General features: G+C 51.7%; 1 protein-coding gene across 3 annotated transcripts in view; it reads right to left on the reverse strand.

The window, feature by feature from the left end:
- The window catches only part of LOC125949620 (aryl hydrocarbon receptor nuclear translocator homolog), a 206,610-nt gene that overhangs the window by 174,359 nt on the left and 9,745 nt on the right, over positions 1-22,506 (reverse strand). For 2 of the 3 annotated variants that reach the window (XM_049676849.1, XM_049676850.1), the window contains exon 2: positions 18,486-18,543. Coding sequence is in view for 1 of the 3 variants with exons in the window: in XM_049676848.1 (XP_049532805.1) it covers positions 18,486-18,543; positions 18,977-19,025 (107 nt within the window). In the remaining 2 variants the exon portion in view is untranslated. Of the gene's footprint in view, positions 1-18,485; positions 18,544-18,976; positions 19,710-22,506 lie in introns of those variants that run through there. The other variant, XM_049676848.1, reaches the window with a different exon arrangement.

Consider the following 22,506-nt stretch of genomic DNA (forward strand, 5'->3'; position numbering starts at 1 on the left):
GGAAATTGAAGAGTTCCAGTTACAGTAAGTCCGAGTCCGGGGCTAGGCTACTACAAAGGTCTATGGCCAAGCAGGGATATTGGATACTTTGCACCATTACGCACCACACTGCAGTGTCTGCAGGGTGTTCCGCTCGTCCAATCGCCGGGGTACAAGTGCCGAAAGTGCCTCGAGTAACAACTAAACCCCGAGGAGTCCGAGGAGTCCGAGGCGAAGGATAAATGGAAAGCACTTCTCGGTAGTTCGTTCTTAGCCACTCTTCTGCCGCCGGGGCTAGTGTTGTGTTGCCCGAGTGTTTAAGTTTCTCATATCCTCCCTGGGTGTCCTCTCTCTCTCTCTTTCTATGCTCGCCCATCACCACCATCAGTAGCAGCAGCAGCAGCATCATCACCATCATCATCACCATCCCGATCGAATGTTTCCCCTCCCCATCCCTCTCCCCCTTCCTTGGCCGCTGTGTGTGAATCCATTTCCGGCCCCCGGTTCCGAACCGTGAACCGCGCCTGGTCGAAAGTGTTTCCGGAGCCGAAAACCAAAGAGAGGAGTGGAAAAAAAAAACAGAACAGAACATGATCGAAATAAAAGGCGAAAGCCGAACGGAGTGTATCGGTCAGTTTGGTAGCCATGGTGTGGGATAAGATGACTCGAGTGGCCGGCCCGGTTACCCTGTATGGAAGTAGCAGCCCTGGTGCCCAGTGGAAACGGAAAGGAAAATGTTTTCGAATAAAACCGGGTCAAAGGGCGCTGGGGAAAGAAGCAGGCGGCGGTGGCGGTGGTGGTGGTGGTGGTGGTGGTGGTGGTGGTGGTGGAGGTGGCGATGGCGGGATGAACAACCGGGAAAACTGAAACACACGACCGGACCTCGAAATCCGGAGGGGGATTCGCCGAAAACTCGAGCATGTGGCCAGCAGAGTGTGTGTGTGTGTGTATGTGTCCGTGTGTGTCTGTGTGTATGTGTGCTGTTGCGTGGCGGACGAAGCGAAGCGATCGTCGAGCGGCGCAGCACACCAGGGTGAGTTTGATGTTTTAATGATTCCCAAAGGACTCCTGACAGTTCCCGCCGTCCACTTTCGTCCGAAAATGGAACCTAGAAACGTCACACCGGTGCACACACAAATAGTCACACACACATACACTCCCTTCAGCGCTCTTCAGCGCTGCGCTGCGCTGCGGATCAATGGACGCTAGCGTCCGGTTTGCCCAGCCAAAGTGCGTCTTTACGAGCAGGAAATGCCACACACGGTTACCACCCTCGGGAATCCATACACACACACACACACACACACATATACACACGAACACACACAATAGTGCCAACCCACACCAACTGACCTTCCGTTGTTGGCTGCCCTATTGGTCCAGGATAAGCAGAAGAAAGCCAAAAAATCGCCTTAGACGTCGATAATTGAAAGATTTATAAAGGAGAGTTTATTGAATTCCACGATTTTCCAATTCCAATCCGACTCCCATGGTAGTGGTGGTGGTGATTGGCAAAGAGGAAACGATTGGAAATTGAAAATCCTTATCCCGGTGTCGGAATCTCATTCAACGACCGTTTTTTTTTCCTGTTTTCATAATAATGGTTGAGTGACAAAATTGACAGATGGGAGGTAAATGGGGTGCGCATTCATTACCCGATATTCATGGGATATTCATAAGTGTGATGATAAGTGATTCATAAGGTCAGGACCGTAACCTTACCAAACATTGAAACATTGATATTGACTGAATCGGGTTCACCCTTCACGAGGGTCGTGTCGACAGATAGGAAAGCGGTGCCGTCGTCACTTACCTAGAAGGAAAGAAGAAAAGAAAGCAATTAGAAAAAAAGGTAATCCATCAAATGTAGAGACAACCGGCATGATTGCTGCACAATAAACATTTGTACTGATAAATACTACAAGCACTGTTCCCCTAAAAAAATGAGCTGGTTAATCCCGATTTGTAAACTCGCGGATTGGAGACCACAGATAATTTGTACAACAGTCCTCCCCCGAAAAAAAACAGGGAACAACAAAACGATCATTCGAATATGCTAATTGCTGTTTATGGAGAAGCTTTAAAGCAAAACGCAAATCGTCACCACCATAAATAGAGACCCACGGCGCTGAGCAGCGAGCTGAGCTAAGGTATCATCAAAAAGCGACCGATGAATCTTATCCGATTGAATATCCCTCCCTCCCGGTCTCGCACTGTCGCGACCTCCCCCGCCCCCACTTGGCGTCGCCGGGAACTAGTCCAGAAGCACAAATTTTACTTTGGAATCCCATTAAAACCGCGCATTTTATGACTCCTGCAGCAACAAAGATTCACCTTCACCGTGAACAGCAGCAGCAGCACTATGATGGTGCGTCGTAGTCGTCGTTGTCGTCGTCGTCGTTGTCGTCGTCGTCGTCGTTCCCCCATTCGTCGTCGTTTCGAACAACACCTCGGTTGGAGTGGACCCCGCGAGGCGCAACTTCATGGCGACAGCCAGCGACATAAAGCGAACACGTAATCGATTTCTTCCTTCCCCTCATCGCACCAAGCAAGAGCCACCAACCCCACCCTCGCGTAGGGGGGGTTCGCTGGGATTTTCGAACGACCAAAGGACGCCACTCCTTGCGGTCCCTCTACCACCGAGGTTCATCGAGGGAGTCCCTCTGCGTCACCGAGCTTCGGACCGATCTACACACACTCCTTCCTACTCCTGGAGCAGGACTGTGTCTGGTCTGGGTCTCCTGCTCACCCCCCACCCCCGGAGGGGGAGGGTTGGCCATCGCCATAAAAATCCGCGGACTTGCGCCGCGAACTTTCCCCCCAACATCCCTTATATCACCCCATGTCTTCCACCATGCCGACCGTCGCCTAGTTTCGTAGGGAAATGTTGATCGTTTTCCTCCATCGAGGGTTGGTGAACCGAACTGAAGGTGAGTGGGGGAGAAAGGAGGAAAGGGAAGAGAGGACCGGGGGAGGGGGGTGCGGAATTGCCCGAAAAAAGAACTATCCATCGTCGTGCATCATCCGTTTCGCTAATTTATTATTCTATGACTTTTAGATCCACGACCAGCGACCGAACGGGGGCGAAGGCGAGGGCGAAGGCGCGTCCTCTGGACCCCTCTGGACTGCTCTGCTACGCGCGTGGTGCGCGGGTGCCACGGATTCGTTGGTTCGTTTCACCTTGAACCATTCCGGGGTGTTTGGGTTGCTGGTGGTGGTGGTGGTGGTGGTGGTGGTGGTGGTGGTGGTGGTGGTGGTGGATATGCTGCTTCTTTTGGGCAACTGCTTTCGGAGCAGCGCAGAGTTTGAAGGAGTGGAGTGTAGTATCCTTACTGCTTGCTGCGAACCGCCCCACCCCACGCGAAGAAAGCCGATTGACTGGCTTCGAGAAGTTTGTCGAGACCGCTTTCTGCGTTTGAGGCTCGAGGACGAGGACCCCCGGGGGGGTGGGTGGCGGGCCCTCCAGTGACATAAAACGGAATTCAGCTAGAAAGCGAAGCGGTACATTCTTTCGGATATACGCGTCGGATGGGAGTCTCACCCCTTCACCACGTCGCACACACACACACACACACCGCAGCCAATGAGCCGCGCTCGTCGATTGTTCCGTGGCCCAATCCGTGGCCGCGAGTTCCGCTCCGAATCAGACACCGGCGGCTACAGTCACAGGCTGGCTTCCCGGTCCCTCAATACTTTTAGACGTCGTCGTCGTCGTCGTCGTCGTCCGTCGTGAAGCAAATGATACTAAAATATGAAACAGTTCTATCGGTCTACCACCGGTGTGTGTGTGTGTGAGTGTGTAGCCCCCCTCAAACGGTGGCCGCCTTTCCAAGGGCTGGTGGCTGGTTTTTGTTTCCTTTTTGGTTGTTTTTGTGATGCTAACGGAATATGTAGCCGCACGCAAAAACCCGGGAACCACACCCGACGCTAGGTGCGGAAAGTGAAAGTAACAAGCCGGCTTTGCCCGTGCCCCGGGCGTCCGAAAAGGTGTCCTTGTCCCCGCGGTGGCCAGCTGGTACCGGAAAGGAAAGGAAAGGAAGGGAAGCAAAATGGAACGCATTTATCCGTGGCATTACAGACGCCTCTGCAAATGGTGCTTCTTTCTACGCACCGGGAACACCCCGGATTGTCGGTCTTACGCGGACGACGACGACGACCTCGTGCGCCTCGCCTTTTGGACACCACCAGCGGTACACCACGAGCTTTCCTTGTAGTTCATTTGTTTTTGGTTTTTTTGTTGTTGTTTTTGTTTTTTTGGGGGCGGTGGAATTCGCGGTGATGTATGCGAAAGAAAATGCAACCAAACCAATAAATCGATGTACGAGGTACAGTCACACGAGACCATGGGGTTCGCATGGTTGCCTGCACTTTGTAGTGCGAAACGATCCACCAACCGATTCATTAGCCACGCCTCGGGGATATGTATGTATTAGGAACACAAATCGAATCCTTCTTATTATTCGTTCAATTGCTGTTCGATGTGCGAGCGTCGCGCCCGCGACGTACAAGAAAGAAAACACGCAGGAAAAGCGCTTCGAACAAAGAGACTTCATCTTTAGAAAACAAACGCCCTGTTTATGTTATGCATTGGGTTATTTCATTTTGAATACTTTGAAAAAAATATAAATACAAAAAAAAAGAAAGACAGCAAAACAACAGCTTGATTGAAGCCGAACATTTCCTTGTCCTACTTGGCCCAGACAGGGCGTAAAACCGCGCATCGCATTACGTCGCTTCCGGTTCTCGCACATCGCCAAGTGACTTCCACCACGAAAGCACAAAAACACATTCGCTGCGAGATTTTTCAATCAGAAAACCCGCACCCGCCGCCCCGCCCCGCCCATTCGCCCAAGAATTGCGCCAGGAGGAAAATCATCCTCCGAGGCATAGATCAAGATCCGAGAATTGAAAATGGAGAGGGCAGGGCGAAGCACGATGGCGAGAGCGAAGCGCGGCGTAATGCATTATTTGTTTGGAATTTAAATTTTCCCGCGCAGTGAGTGTCCCACGACGCACAGCGCGCTAGTAAACACGAAGTCACAACCATTACACCTGTAGGCACACCACCACCACCAGGCTAGCTAGGGCGGCATAAAATGGTTTTGCTCTTTTCAGTGCGCACTCCAGGAAACGTGGCCAATATCCGAGGGAGTAGCAGCAGTAGTAGTCTCAAGACAGGGAAAAACCTTCCACCACAAACCGAACACCGTGGCAAGTCAGCGCTAGCCTACAGTCAGTCCCACGAGGGGTGGGGGGGGGGGGGGGATCAAGTTTGTTTGGTGAAGTTTTGTCCACGGACACCACCGCGAGACACGCGCCCGGTCACACTGCTACTGCTCCTGGGAATCGACGAGTCACAACAACAGTATCTCCGGTTACAACAGCGCGACGCGACGCGACGCGACGCGATCCGTCCGCGATTGCAGAGAAACATCTGGCTGCGAAGTGAACAGAGGGACGGACGGAGGACGGACGACAACTCCAACTTTCCATCGTGGTTCCACGATTCCTTTTTCTTTTCTCTCCCGCTGCCACCCGGCAAACCCGGCGCAAATGGGAAAATAATTGACTTTTGTAACAAACTCCCAAACTCCCAAGGAAGCCAGGGAGCCAGGTGCTGGGTGTGTCCGATGGTCGTGCGGGCGGGCGTGCGTACGTGGGACCACACGACCCCCCCGCCCCCCCTCTCAGAAGCCTCCGTGAAATGCAATCAGGAAATGGCAAATTTGACAATTCTATTAAAAGTACATCGACAGTTGGTTAACAGTTTGCGCCGCCCCACCAGCAGTTCCGTGTGTCTGGGGGTCCGTGAATCCGTGAATCCGCTTGCAGCACCAACAGCCTCCAGGGCTCGACGAAAAGACGACTCATCCCTTCACGCGTCTCGCGATGACCCTTCTTCTTGGCCCCCTTGTTGCCATAAATATCTTAACTGGATAAATAACGGGAAAAAAAAGAAAAGAAAATTCCAACACACCGCAACCAACCGGTCACCACAACCTCCTCCCAAAATACTGTCGACGGCTAGTGGCTAGCGTACCTTTGGCCAATGGAATGCCACGCCACCAGCAAGCCAGCATGCATACGGACAGAAGTCAGCGGCAGCCACCGCCGCGACAGAACGAACGAAGCAAACGAAAGACAAAAGGACAACGCACCGGTGTGCACGGTACCGCATACAGCACACACACACACACACACACACACACACTCGCACAGGCGGCTCACTTTCTGCCGGTGCCAGGAGCCAGGAGCGGAAAAGCCTTTATCTAAGGACATCCATCTGAAATGTTTATTGCGTAAATATTTAAGCGAAACATTTTGATCAAATTCGCCTCGCACACGGGAAGCCAGCCAGCCAGCTCTCGGAAGAGTCGGGTGTGCTCGTGTTGTTGTTGTTGTTGTTCTGGTTGTTGTGGGAAGGACAGGATGGTGGAGGAGAACCCATCCAGCCAGCCAGTCAGCCAGAACCCGCGAAAGTGTCTCTCGAGGGACAACAGTCAAAGTGCCCCAGCACCTTGGTGAGGTGCGAGCGGCTCACCCCACCCACCCACCCCTCGGAAGGTAGTACAGCGTTGGCGTCAAGCGTTGGGTAAATATTTAGTCTAGTGTCTTCTGCAACCACTACCTCACCCCCCGGAGTGGGGCTGCGCTTTAGTGTCTTCCGTGCGCGTAAGAGAAGCGGCGCACTGCGCGCTGGGCTGAGGGTGGTGTCTCGACTGCCTTCGTCTGACTCACACCCAACTCAACCCACCCGAGAGGACACGCTGCTCCCAGAACTTGCCACGGAACAACGGAAGTGAATAAAAAAATAAAATGAAAGAAGCAGAAGAAGAAGAAGAAGAAAAGCAACCAACCAAAGGACGATGGATTACTTACTTTCACCGACGTGCGACTTTTCGCCGGTTTTAGTTGCTCTCTCTCTCTCTCTCTCTCTCTCTCTCTCTCTCTCTCTCTCTTCTTTTTTTTTTCGTTCCTTCTATCTCTCTCGTGGGGAGTACTTTCTTCCAGCTACTTATTCCATATTCTTCTCTTCACCTATACTACACCAGTGGATAGGGTAGGGCACGGGACAGGACGAAGAGTCGTTACTCTGCTGCCGTCTGTCCGCCTTTCAATGGCAACGGAATCGCAAAAAAAAGAAAAAAGAAAGCACCCCATCTCAAAAACTAGTGCGCACGGCGCCGGCGGTAACGGTGCGTATGTGTGAGTTATTATGCGTACCGAATGGGTATTCCTTTCGAATGAAAATGTCATAAAAACCCAAAGCCCTAGCCTAGGCGGAGAAAATGTGGAAATAAAAACTGTGGCACGCACGCCACGTCGTAAAACCATTTTTCCGGTTTGCGCTCGGGACTTGCCGGTTCAAGCTCTAAATGCTTTATGTTATAACAACTACTAGCACTAGCACCACCACCGGCAATGCTAGCAGTAACCATCAATGACGACGAGCCTACCGTTAAGCAGGGAACTAACAAATGTTGAAAATTAATTGCAGAGAACGTATTTCTAGACGAATTTTCATAAAGAAAGTACCGTTAGCTTGGCGCACATTACTCAACGAAAATCTCGCAAAAGGAGGACATACTGCAAATGATCCCGATTGTTTGTTTGCCCTGTTTCATTTTTTTTTTTTGCTTTGTCTAAGGTGTAAATCCAATTTCCGGTTCCGCCAAAGCCTCGATGAAAGAACGACAGAACCAAAAAGCGTAAAAGGCAGCGAATGACAAAGATGAGCAAAGGATACAATCATGTTCGCACACATACTCACACACGGACACACACGGACACGTACGCATCGCTCGCGGATCCGATCTCACGGAGTAATTCATTTTCCCAACATCCGGAACCGGTAAAGCCTAACGTGGAACAGACAGGCCGGAAGCGACACCGATGCTCAGTACAGATCCCATACACACACTTACACAAAACGGATCTTTCGTCCATCCACCGCCCCCCCCCCCCCCCCCCCAAAAAAAAACCACCTCTGCAATGAATGCACTGCTCGATATCCGCGCCAAAAATTCGAAACCGGAATAATCAACGCGTACCTTTTTCCCGGAACCACACCGTGCAGTGCAACCTCAACAGCAACCGGAAAACAACGACCACGAAGCGGATACACATCGAACGGGAACAGCGGCTCACATGTGTGTGAACGGATGGTTCGCGGCATTCCCGGAGATCCTCCTGCTAGTGATTATTGGTTCGATTGTTTACTTGCAAGCATCCTGTCGCCGCCGCCGTCGTCGCCGTGGTGGGAGAGGAAGTGCCACCGCAACCTTTTGGTGCCTTTTCCAGGAATCCATCTCGCGCGAGAACAGCATCATGGTGGCACCGGGAAGCTGGCTACGTATAATCGGATGTGTAAAAACGGAACCAACCGAAAGGCCCGCTCCAGGGCGAAGGCTCATCGTTTGTAGTAGATGGCGCGACACGGATATTGAATATCCTTCGCGTGGCAGGCAACCCGCATTATTACGCCACACCATGGCACCATGCGGTCTCTGTCTGGTGAAGATGATCATGTTACGGACAGTTACCCTGTCTTCCAGAATTTGGTTCCCATTCCGTTCCGTTCATTTCCGTTCACCGGAGATATACAATTTTTCACAAGAGAATTATATTCTCAGGACTAATTGAGCAAAGTGAGTGAACAAATGAGCTTTGGTCGTTGTGCTAATTACCGAACCATATTTCAAACACACCCAGAGCGGAATCTACTCTCCACCTTGTCGAGGATATCCATCAACGTGGCCAAAAACGGAATTGGGCCACTGGAGGCGATCCATCGCAACCAACCATCCACGGGACCGGACCACATATGTTGCTGACTCTAATTTATCGCTCGAAAGCAGTCATCAAAATCCTTCTCCCGCTGCTGCTGCTGCTGGCGATGATTGACTTCCAAAGCATTTAGGAAACTATTGGCATCGGGAGGGGGGTGGATTGGATTAAAGGCCGACCACCACCGTCAATCGACCATCCACAATCCACATCGCACCATTCGAGCATCGAGCATCGAGCATTATCAATCACTCAAACCTATCAACTACACCTTTCCGGGTTTCCGTGGCCGAAGGCGCCGTCGGAAGTAGCGAAGATCCTCACCCCGCCCGCTCGCACGCCCAGGCACCGGAAACCGGCGTTCGATGGGGAAAAGCCCATCGATGGGGAGAGCACACCCCCGAAAAGGCAGGATTTCGGGGTCAACTCCTCCAGACACAAAACGGCACGTCGTCCCGAGGTGCTCAATCATTAAGCCCGAGTGCCCGAGAGGCGGCCGCTGCTGCTGCTGCTGCTGCTGCTGCTCCTGCTGCTGGTGGTGCCGGAAAATCCTCCAGCGGAACCGATTTGCGGACCTTACGCACCCACTCTCCATGGCGCCGACTGGTGGCGACTGGTGGGGAGGCGGCGGTAGAAGGTACGTATACGCAATTTATACGCAACTTAATTATGCAGCTATTTTCTTCACCCATTTTGACACCGACATACGCAATTCTCGTGGCGCGAATCGAAGACACAACTTTGCACCTTCTTCTTCTTCTTGGTCTGCTTCTTGCTCTGCTTCTTCCTCTTCTGCGTCTTGCGATACGGAGACGGAGCTCGGAGCCCTCGCACATACGCCCAAGACTCGGATAGTTGACGGAAGAAGGTGCTACTGCTTCTTGTGAAGCTTCTTCGAATCCAAGGAGTTCGAAGAGGTTAAAAAAAAGGGTTCGTAGCCCCCGTACCGTACGGCATACGCATAAATCCTGCTCGATCAGTCCCGTAGGTCCTTCCAAATCTTGACATTCGTTCCGGTGCTACCGGGAATGGTGGCCAGAGACGTTGTTCGTTTAAGAAGCTCAAGCTACTGCACTCAATAGGCCATTATAGGCTAGACCTGCCGGGGACTTGCCGCTGAGACGTGGTGACGACGCTCGACGTCAAAAAGCATGACGACGGCCGATGTGGATGCAAGGCTGGCTGGCTTTGGGAGGTTTGGCTGCCTTTGGTTGGTGGCGCCCAAAAACATGATGGATACGAAACCGAACGAGCCCATCCAGAACTCTATCAATCATGAGCAAAACCGGCAAACCGGCCAGCAATGAGCGAGAGGGGAAAAGCAAGAGGAAGGACGAGGAAGAAGAAGGAAAAAAATTAGCCTCGATATGTTAGACCCCCCCCCCCCCCCCCCCCCCGGCCGCCTTCAGGCTTGTGCGCCGACTCTTACACCTCCTCGACCGAACTTATTTCCGAATTCCATGCCTGAATATCGGGACAATGAAGGAGAAGAACCATCGCGTTGATATATTGGAATGCCCGCCACCCTCTCACTCGACCGCTCTCGCTTTTAGGCCTCCCCCTCCGGCTCTCTTTTACTGTCGATTGCGCACCTACATCGATTTCAATCGCAAGGCGTGCACCGTTACATGCTGCCCAGGACATGCCGCCCCGTCCCCCCTTCAGCCTTCTCGCATTCAAGCGTCCACCACCAAAATCGGCTGCCACTGGATCGTGTTACACCAGCCGGCGGCAGGCTGTTGGTAGGCTGGCAGGCTGGCAGGCTATGCTTCATTAATAACAATCGATTACACCGTTTAATGTTTTCAAATGAGCTCCAGAAGGGTGCGTCCTGTGTGCGCGACGGTGTGTGTGTGTGTGTGTGTGTGTGTGTGTGTGTGTGTGTGTGTGTGCGCGCGCTCGCAGAGGAGGTGCAGTTTGTAGCAGATTGTTGGGCAGAGCGACATGAAGGTCGCGGGGTTCGTGTCTTGGGATTCTCCCATTTTCCCATTTTTCTTTTCTTTTTTTTTCATTTTCGGAAAAATATGATTAATTGATAGACAGCCCTGCCACCGAGGGAGGAAGCTGGTACAATATGCGCAACCCCCGCGCCAATAACGTGCGTTGCGTTATCGACCCGTGGACCGACAGACCGACCTGCCGCCAAAGCTGCTTTCGATTAGAGGTCTTCATTACAGCGAGCGGATATACAGCGCGTGAGCACGTGAGCCCGGTCCGGTCCGTCGCCCGAATGGATGGCTCGAATGAATGAAGGGAACAATTAGCTTTCCGCGTACCCCACCGCCCTTAGACGACCACCACCGGTACACATCGCGTCACCCGGGAGCACCGTAACCGGTTGGTGGTGTTCGATTGCTTGTTAAGATTAGAGCTAAATGCTCAGCAAACGGCCACATACACCGGTGGTGGTACCACCACCATTGCGTAGCAGCGGTGGTGGTTTCAATGACACCCACCGTCGTCGTCGTGCTCAGCCAACATGATGATGACGCAGCTAGAACGCTGCTGCGACCCGTGGTGGGGCCCCTAGGGTCCCTCTGCTAGCATAGCACGACGGAGCGCAACATATGGTCCCACCAGGTGTAACTTTCCAATGCCAGCACCAAACCATCCATCTAGTCTAATATTGGAAATGGATAGTCGGGATGGAGTGTGGTGGTGATGGCAGCCCTCCCGGTGATATGATATGATGACTATGAAGGAAGGGCTAAGGGGGCAGCACCAGCGCAACGCATCATCGATTGACAGGCGTGATGATTGATTCGCTGGGGAAACTCTAGCGCATGATGATCCTCCGTTTGTTTAAGCAAATAGACGGCGGCGCCACACCACGGCGCTGCTAAGCTGGTCCCATCGAATGGTCACGCGCGTTTTGCACCGTTTTTTTGGTGTCAATGTGTGTGTGTGTGTGTATGTCTGCGTTGTGTTTACATTAAAAGAGCCGTTTATTACAATTACTTCATCAATAGGGAGCTTCATGAGAGGCAATCATCTCACGTGAAGCATTCGATTTACTGCTTCTCACTTTGCATTGTAAATCGATTTGATAAAAATTCCTTCGAGTGTTAGGAATTGCTCAGTGACAGTACTTAATATCAATTCCAAAGCTATTATGCTCACATTGGCGCAGCATCCGGTTGGACTGCGACAGCCGTTCGCTAGCTTTTACTAACATTTAGCACCACCGCATCAGCGGCATAACCATCGATCGGCCGGCGACGGCATGTCTAAGGAAGTGGCAGCTTGTCTCTCCATTCGAACGCTTTTACTTTAGTGGCCATTTGGCCAGCAAATTATAGCTGTGACAGTGAACCCAGCGAAAAACTTGTTGTGTGCCCATTTGGTTGCCCAACCGCAGAATGAAACAGTCGCAGTGTAGCTACTGCATATTCAATGCGCTCTCGTCGCTTATGTGTGCCCCTCTGCCTGGCATCCCGTGGTGACGCATTTCTTTTATATGTGCAGCTCCATCGACCAGCCACCAGCCAGTGCTATAACCAGAGAGCAGTAAGTGATTTGATGGAGAATAAGAAAATTATTCTAATCAAATCGCTCCCAAGAGTCAACTACACTACATGCATTCCCCGTCCCGACTTGCGCTACCGGATGGTTGGTTGAGGCGCAAGGAATGTAAAACACTTAAAACCTTCCGCTGTACGCAGCCTTCACGGAACTGCAAAATGGCTCCCTCCGCGATTGGAGCATGAAGTCGTAAATCCGTGGAATGCGCCAGGATCCAAGCGGTGTAGTGTCGGGTGTGTACGGAGCGCGTATGATGCTACTCTATTCTATATTCTATCCGAGAACAGCGACAACGACAACGAGAGCATAACGATTTTCTAATGAAGCTCTGGCGATGGTACAAGAAAGGTGGAGGTTCCGTTTGCATATGTGGTTGGTATGCGGTCCCTTCCCTCCTCCACTACGAGTGGCAAAGCTGCATCTGATTGATATTACATGCCCCAGGAGAATGATTACAAGGACTCCCAGGAGCGAGCGTGTTGGACAGATTGAATGTGTTCCTTCTTGTTCGCGGGGAAAAGTACATTATAATAGGCATCCCGCAGAGCAGGATTACTTTAAAACGTATGCTCTTGTCCTCTGCTCCTACTGCCGCTGCTCCTGCTGTTACGGCGCCGCTGCACTCGAATCTCCCCCTTTTTTATCGACCTAATTTCACCGAGTTCGCCCCCTTTAGTAGAAGAACAAGAAGGGCGCGCGCGCGCTTCACACAATCGCACGCCCTACTGCACGGTTGAAATCGCCCATTCTTAGGGCGCATTAGCGCAGTTTATGATAGGATTTGATTTTCGCCGCTGTGGCGTAAACTTTAAACGTGTCAAGTTGAGAAGAAAGGTCGGATTTGCATCACAGATAAGAGCATTAGCAGATCATGAAACGGATATTAGGAGGTTGTTTATTTTTATTTTTTTGTACAAGACTATCGAATTAAGTTGAAACTTTATCCTAAAGGCAGAATAAGAAATCTTTAACTCGTGTATAAATAACGAGAAAGCCGTTATTTGAATAAATATTCTGAAACATAGAATTTTCCAAAACTTCAGTTGGTAGAAATTGATGATAAAATTGTTTACTTGGAGTTCAGTGAATAAAATTAATTGAGAATGCGAATAAAACCATTGCAAGCAGAGATTCTAATGCTAGCATAATTCCGCGCCAAAATTATTTGAAACTTCAATATTTTGAAGTATGTTTCATCAATATTTGAAGTACGTTTAAATAAACTTTTTTTAACTCAATAGAAAACATAAACATACCAGCTGCACCTTCTACAAACTGAACCGAAAAAAAACGCCTCAGCCGAATGCCTGGAAATCCTTCGCATCAAATCGAGCATTTTAATCGTTGAACAATACCAGACAAAAGCCACACACAAGGACGAACAGAGAGTCCATCCTTTCGTGGCTCCTCTACATGGCTCAAAACCTACTCACACGAGAAAATGCTCAGTACAGTGCAGCAGGCGCACTCCAGCTGCCAAAATATTTTCCCCGTTCGCGGGTGAAAACACACGGCCACCTTCACCGTCATCATCGCACACCACCAACGACCCATCATCATCATCATCACCACCACCGCCATCATCAGAGCAACGAAGGGGGAGGACGCCACTGCGGTGTATGAGTAACTTCACCTTTCATCCTGGTGTTTGCCACGCTGGTGTGCCGGTGTCAGGGTGTTGGTGTCGTTGCTGGTGCCGGTATCTTCCCTGTGCCCTGCCAGCCACTGCCAAACCCTCCATACCGAATAGGAGGGAGCAACCGTCGGCTGCACGGCATCGGAAAAGGGGGGTGCGCGCTAGTGACGAGTTGGAAAATATGTATTTTTTGTTTGCAATTCCAATAATAATAATCCACATTTGAGTTCCCCCAATAGAGAGTGAGCGAAAGTACGAGAGATGCGAGAGCAATGGTTTGGAAACGTGGAGAGAACCAACTCGTACCTTTTGCTCGGCACAGCAGAGGCCAGCTTGCAGCCTGATTCCAACTCCTTCGGGAGAGAAAACGCAACCAACCGCTTGCTTGGATCCCGACCGCCCGAGAGCGCCAGCAGAGTGAAAGGTGAAAGGCGATAACGCTTAAGGTGAGAACGAGTGTCCTGACGGTGAGCATACGTTTCCCGACGCCGCCCCAGGCCGCCACACACCAACGAAGGACATGCGCAGTGGTGAGCATTGGGCAAAAGGACGACCACGACCACGACCACGACCACGACCACGACGGCGACAACGACCGTAACATGTGGTGCACGGCGTGTATTGTGGGGGAACCGTTCGTTCGAGCAATTCAACCCGGGGACCACCGCGGGGACCGCGGAACGATACGAAAGGTGAGCAACACCGAAATGGAAGAACGGGGGAAAAAATAGGAATAAAAACTTTCCCAAAAAGAACAACCCGAGCCGAGAGCCGGCATTGATGCGCACGACGTAGACACCACCACGAGTTTCACCTCTACCTTTACGCGCTCTGTTAGAGAGACAACTCTGTTACTACCACAGACGAAATCGGCATCGGTTTGAAAATATGTAGAAACCAGAAAATTTGGTTGCATTGTTTTGTGACTGTGTTGTAACTGGTGAATGCAACCACCATCTTCTTAAATTCTGGCAAGCATCATTTAAAACCAATTGGAAACAATCGAGATATGGTTGTTTTATAAGCCGAAAACTTAACAGAAAATTGAAAAAAAAATCATTCTAACAAACCCCACAAGGAACCTTGGCCGAGCTAGATTAGAAGCTAGATAAAGAGGGAAGGTAATAGAAACATGGAATCCACTCCCAGTCCACTACACCCAAGGCCACTTATCATCAGCCATCCTTGGCAGTAACAAACCTGTGTCCCAGTCTCGTTTGCTGCGGTGAAAAGAAGAGCTCGGACCCTTTGCACCCTTAGCCAACCATCCACCATCACACCCGCAGTAGTAAAGCGGGGCAGCGATATGACAGTCCGTCCACCAAAAACCCACCACAAACCCACGCCACCACCAAAACACCACCATCCTTTTTGGGGGGGTTGGGTTGGGTGTTCCAACCAGCAAGCACAAGAGCAGAAATGCAAGAGAGACTGTGAGGGGAGGGAGGACGACAAGCGAGGAGGACGGAACAAGGCGCATAAAGACAAAGAATCGTTATTACCTTCGAAATAAAAACAACGACAAAACAGAACGGTAATGGCAAAAAACGAAAGCGTCGTCCGGACCGGAGTAATAGCTCAACCGCTCAACTCCCTCCCTCCCGCTACCACCTGCCCTCGGTGTCGTACAACCCCACCAAACACCCCCCCCCCCTTTCGGGGTGAATATGGCGAATGACGTAGGTGGGGCCGAGTGTGATGTGGCGTGGTGGCATGGAGTGGTCAGCCGTTCAGGACACCCGCTACCACCTTACGGTGATGGTGATGGTGCCGATGTCGTAGTGCGCGCGCGTAAACTATAGCATTATCACCATAAGCTTACCCGACCAAGGATAGCGCAGCCAGAAGATAGCGTCAACGTTCCCCCGGTGAATGCTTGAGGATGACAGAGCAGACGAGTGCGACGAGTGCGACGAGAAAGAGAGAGAGTGAAAGAGAGAGTGAACCGGAGTGATAGAGATCAAGATGGCACCTATGGGCCATGGCCCAGAACAAATGTCGTCGCCTGAGTGCTGACTTGGCACTATTTGCCCTCATCCCACCGCGGCCCGACCACCACCACCACCACCACGACGGACGAAACAAGCCACAACGCCACACCACGGCCCCCATCGGACATGATAAGACCTCCACCACCGATGCCGATATGTTCCTTGTGCACAGATCTTGGACTGAGTTGAGTCCGCGTGCGAAGATGGTTGCTGCTGGATGGAGTACTTGCTCTCTGCTGGTAACAACTGCTGGCATTTCATTTCATTTTCACAACAGGACGACGACCCACCCCCGGGCCCTCACTCGCTCTTCCCTTCTCCATGCTCCTCTGCTTGCTTATGTTTATGACCAGCGGAGTCGTCGGTTTGTGTTCGTCCGGTTTGTTTTTTTTTTCGATTTGCTTCTGCTACTCACTCCACACCTCATTCCACACCAGCCAGCCAAAACCCCCGGTGATCACCAGCTGCCGGAGAGGGGCCGGATCCACACAACACGAGGATTTACTTCAAGTGGCATACCAGTGAAGTGGTTTTGGGTGGAGAGGGAGGGGAAAAGCTTCAAGAAAATCTTTGGTTTAACGCTCAAATCAAGAGAAACATTTGTGCCACGATCCTGACTGGTAAGAGTATTGGTAGCAGTAGTAGGAGTAGGAGTAGGAGTAGTAGTAGTTGACGCTCTAGACCGCCCCTCGCATTGGCGTAACACTATTTTGGCAGGTGCTGAAAATCCGTATCGATAATCCTGGCGAGGATTTGGATCCGTCCGTCCGTTCTGCCACTTTTTCGCTTGGTTCACTGACAAGATTTCGATTCAACGTAAACGGGTGGCCTCCTCGGCCTCTACCGCTCCGGGCGGGAAGGGTACACCACCCAAATTGGTTTCTTCGTGAGCAACATGCGATGATTTTGGGATCCAATTTTCTTCTTCCCCAGAACCTTTTGTGGCAGTCGAGTGGAACTGCAACTGTAAGCACACGTGTGTAATGGTGGTTCGCTTTCGTTCGGCATCTTGAAGCGCCTTGAGCGCCAGGATTGCAGCAGCGGGTAAGGAATTTAAGCGAAATGAAACCGGGATATGATGCCGATCAAAAATGAAAATCCACCAAAGTAGTTTTCTCACCGTAGAAAAGGGGACTTCTTTCTCTTTTTCGATTAAATGCTGCTTCATGGAGGCGCCCAGTTATGAACACAAAAAAGGGCATTTGGTACAAACAAATTCGACTCATAAGAAAAATACGAACGCTTAAGACCATCTTTCTTTCATTATCAAAAAGATGCAAGCAACAGAAAAGTTGACAATCTATTCCATCGAACTTAACATGCTACATGTGGCCGAAACACGATCAATGAAATGCATTTACGGTAGTGCGGATCGGAACAAGCTGTTTGCGGCAAACATTCAGAGCCTCTCCTCCACCCCACAAGTTCGGGGCAAGTTATGAAAAAGACACCATGAACTATAAGGAAACAGCATCATAGCATATGCCCCAGAAGGGAACAGGCAACGTTCACCCATTCAACCCCCCCGGTGGGAGAACACATTAAAGACACTCGCTGTCCCTCGCAGAAAACTTTTGACTGCGCAAAATGCAAAGTCAACTGCTGAGCTGTAAAAGACGATTCTTTCTCTCCCTCTCTCCCCTCCACCATTGATCGGTCGTCCACGCCTATCCGTTGTACAACACAATCACAATGCGATTCCAACGTTTCTTCAAAAAGGCGGCAGGGGCGGCAGACAGGGCAGACTCCTCCTTCTCCGACCAGAGCGCATCTCAACTCCCTTGGTCGAAATCGTTTGCATGTTCTTGTGGCGAGCGGGGTGGAAAATAATGTAAGAAAATGGAAATCACCTTCACCTCGCACCCTCGGGCTTTACGCCACAGGTGTCTGTACTTGGCTGCTGCTGCTACTGCCCCGTTGGCTGTCTGTTGCTGCGGAAGTATTTCTCCCTACGGGAGAATGCAGCCACCGGCACCTCCGTGGGCAGCAGTGCAGGACCATCATCACCACCAACACCATCATCATCACCACTCCAGGTTCCGAGCATCAAATGCTGATTCCGAAGGGTAGAGAGGGTGGATGGCTAGATGCCTTGGATGCTTTCTATTGAATTCTATTTAAATTTTTATTGATTTTATTTGCCACTAGCGCGGTAGCGCTGCTGGGCAGGACATACCCAAAGACTTGGGCCCCTAGTAACGGGGCCCTCTTTCGTTCGTGAGTATGCCAGTGAGCGTAACTTTGCCAACTACATACCTACACTCGCAAAACAGGCAGCACCATACCCGAAACGAGCAACTTTTACGAATAAGTTGTAGAACTGGGTGCCATACGGATGAGGGGGAAGGAATAGATTAGATTCATCTCGGGGCGGCTATTACTTGGGATATTGAATTTGGAGCATACGTTGCGCCCCCCCGTATTACAACATTGAGTTTCGACTTTTCTTGTTCGCAATAAAAAGTCACTTGATCTTTGCCCATTGTGTGGTTGCTCCCCCCGGTAAGGGGGGGAGGAAAAGTTGGCTAATAATATAACAAATTAACATAGGAAAAGGTGAAACCACTTACCCCACAGAAGTAGAGACTCGACGCTTCTGTTGTGCGACCACTTGATTGGGGTCGGCCACTGCAAGAATAGAGAGAAAAGAAATGGAAGTGAGTAAAACGGAAAATTAAAAACAAACCGCCTACTGCTACACCAAGCACGTCGAGCAAGAGAGCATGTCCAGCTTGCTAGAGTGATAGAAACCGATTTAGCTTTTGCCATTTTTCCTGTAGCCTGCCGCAGCACCAGGAAACCGCTCTCGCACAACACAATCAGATTGAACTGTCGCCCAAGCATCGAGCAGAACATAAACAAATCGAAATCATTTTCACACAGCTACCCTATGCGGCGGGTGCCTGACTTGCTGTCACATCAAACGCGCCGGATACCGCACATTAGAGACACCGCACCAACGGGGCCATCAACGTAAGTTCGTTTCGGAGCATTTTTTTTTTTCCTTCTTCAATAAAAGTGGCATACGATGACCGGGGTGCAGGCACTGAAAAATACTTACTGGTGGCCGCGTACGCCATGTCGTAGCCGTAAATTCCGTAACCCCACATGATGCACCCACGAATAGCGACAACGAGAGATTGAGCGAAACACCGGACCCAAACGAGCAAACCCTTTCAGATGCACTCTTGCAAACGCGCACCCTCCTCCCGTCTATTCTGCGGCGTCCGCGTTCGTTGGCTAATTGAATAGAAACGGGGACCGTGACTGAATGGGGCGCGAAAATTCGTTCAATTGCTCCAGCCAATTCCTTACACACCTCGGCGGCGCATTCAATAGCGAACACTTCTCTTCTCCAACCACCTGTTTTGCGCGCGTACCGAGACCGAGACACTCTTCGCGGGAGGAATTAAGACGCGGGACAAAAACGGGCAAACGATCGGGAGTGATGGCGAATCGACCACTACACACCACCCACCACACCGTGGCACTTTATGCGTTGTTGCTTTGCAGCGTAGGTTACTAAGATGAGGTTCGTTCGAATGCACAGCTGGCAGCAACTCGACACTTCGTTTAGTTTCAAAATTCCTCGCACCAAAGCTAGCTGGGGCTAATTAAAATCGAATCGCGTCGAACGCTGTAATCAAAACCGGTCCCGTCTGGACGCACTCTTCGGCCCGTAAGATAACAAGACTCGCTCTAGACTCCTATTGTTTGTTCTTTGTCGTCAGCGTCGTCAGCCTCGTCGTCGTCGTCGTCGTCGTCGTGATCGTAGCCACAGCAGAACACAACCAGTCCGTAGCGTTGCTGGCGGAGAGAAAACAGAGTGTACCTCGAAGCCAGCCTTCGCTTTTCCAGCCAATCGTTCGAGCGAACGAACGCGAGAGAAGAACCTCTTCGAACTACAAAGCCCGAGGAGCCAACACCACGACCAACATAGACGCAGTACGTGGCGCACATGATAACGATAACATGCGCTTGGGTTCCCTCGAAGTGGAAAGCCACTCACAACACAACCGGTGGCAGCGGCGTAGCCAGTGTGCGCTAGCGGAAGATGCATCCCCTGCCCTGGATCAACTGGAAGGCTGGTTCCAACTCTCGCACTCGCTCGCTCACGAAACGGCCGATGGCCGGAGAAGGACATTCCACATTCGACGAAGCAGCAGCCTTCCCAATCGCACCGAGCACTCACTCGCGCGGAGGCTGCTCACCAGGCTGACCACCAACAGGGCAGTGGCAGCGCGGTAACCAAGGTTTGTCATGTTGGCGGACTCCCCGCCGCCTGGCGTTGCTGGATGCTGGTGGTTCCTTCAGAAATGCGCATGACCACCATCACATCACAACCACCCATTCGTTCGACTGCCGGATCCTGCTTGGTCCCGGAACCACACAGCCTGGCCACCAAGCACCGCCATCACCACCACCACCACCAGGTAGTGCCGCTCTGTCAGTGCCGGATCCTCATTGCTTCGCCTTCTTCGATCTCATCCTTTCTGGTCCGAAACGAACGAACTTCCTCATGGCAGGCTGGCTCGGTGCCTTACCAACGCCTGCGCCGCCGCATACCATCGAAGCAGGTAGCATCAGCATCATCAGCAGCAGCAGCAGCAGCAGCGGAGGTTTGATTAGATTAGGTCCATTAGTATGCAAACCACGCCGTGTGCACGGGTATACCTCGCTCACGTGCTCCGCCGGCTTGGGGCCTGAAGACGGGTTGATGCCGGTGTCCGAGAGGGGTGCGGCGGGATTCGTGGACGTAAAACTTCCTTTCCAGCTGGCTGCACCCAATTCCTCATCGAATGCTGGGCAGACCGGAAAGGGCTCTGGGGGGTCGGTGTGCGGCAAAGCAGGGATGCCGATACAACGCGAAAGGACATTTACTACACCCTGGCCCATGGGTTGACGGCTGGCTGCTGGCGGTCTCTCTGTCTCATACTCTCTCCACAGTGGAACGCGCTACCGTGTGCAGTTGATGGCGCACATCGTCCTCTCACCATATCCATTCCCACACCAGGCTATTACGGATGGTGGTTTAATACGGGCTTACGGCAATGCTCCCTTTGCGCTTGTTTGACTTCCTATTTCCTTTCCTGTCACAGCCTCTCGCACAATTCCCCCGTATCAATGCCCATCAAAACTAATGACAAAGATAATACAAGAAATACCGGAACGTCGAAGATACATACACACGTTTGACGGTTATTCGAATTGAACAACCGCCGCCTGACACTCGTGAGGATCAATAATTTACACTCCGGATGACATAAAGCTCGGTAGCTAGGTAGCAACCCGATTATGACGCCGTTGCTAGGGTGTAATGCTGAGACGCTTGCTAAGGGCAACAAAAAAAAACACACCAAACCGGACCCTACCGCGAATTAACCTCAACCCTGTTGCTGCGACAGACACACCCTCTCGGTAATCGGCTGCAGTTGAACAGCCTTGAATTCGGCGTTTACTTCCGATTTCGGACGCCCGCAACAAACGTGATCGACCGGGACACCGCCGTTTCGAAAGACGTGTGGATGTTACATACACGTTAGGTACGCGGCGCCTGGCGACGACGACGACGACGACGATGACGACGTGGGGCGCATGATTGGAATTATAACAAAAATTAGGATGCAACCAGTCACCAAAGGTTTGGCGTCATATCGACACGGCATCCTCGGCAACGACCTCGACCCTGGCGACCGGTGGTGCGCGCACGTCCACGTCACGCAGAGCTTTCTAGCGGACCCGCTCCCTCGCTCTCTCTCTCTCTCTCCCTCCATCCCCTCTGCTAGAACGTGCCCGAACGTCGCGCGTCGCGTCTCGTCGCGTGGCCGCGTGGATTTCGCGCGGGGAACTAAGGAAACCACGACCCGGGCCAACATTAAGTGCGCCAAATGGAGAGAAGTAGAGCAAGCACGGAGCAGTCAACCGACCCCAAACCACCACCACCAACAGCAGCAGCGCCAGCAACAACAACAACAACAACAAAAAACCCTCCAGGAACCCCTCATCGGTAGTGCCACGGCGTGCCACCGACGCCGCCACCGTCGTGTGTAGTAGTCACGGCGAGGTAGAGCTCCTTCTTGGCTTTTCTTAGTTAATATGTGCGGCAGCATGCATTAGACCGGGCCGGCTGTCTGGCTGACTGGCTGGCTGTCCACCCTCGGTGCACACACACACACACACACCTTAGAACGCATGGGTAGTCGGTGATGTTTTCTTCGACTGGTGGCGAGGCCACTTACTTTGGCCAGGTATCCGGACGTTTGCGTGTCCTTGAACGTGGCGATCTAGAACGGTGCCACCCTCGCTCTCGCACTCGCAGCTGTGGTGGCGATGGCCGGACAAAAAAACCCAAATCTAGTCACGAAGAGGATCCACGTCCACGTATCTTTTCCCCTTCCCTCTTACTGTCTCTCTCTCTCTTCCTCAATACTGCTGTTGGTTGGAGTAGACGGACTTCATCGGCAGAGGGCGGACATCATCCTTTCCTCACCCCCACACACATGTATATGCAGAACACGGATGAACCACAATAAGAAGTGGTGGCCGTCGCCGTCGTCGGTGACGGTACACGTCACGATTCATGATTGCGAA

The sequence above is a fragment of the Anopheles darlingi genome, chromosome 2, assembly GCF_943734745.1.
Source record: "Anopheles darlingi chromosome 2, idAnoDarlMG_H_01, whole genome shotgun sequence".
NCBI lineage: Eukaryota > Metazoa > Arthropoda > Insecta > Diptera > Culicidae > Anopheles > Anopheles darlingi.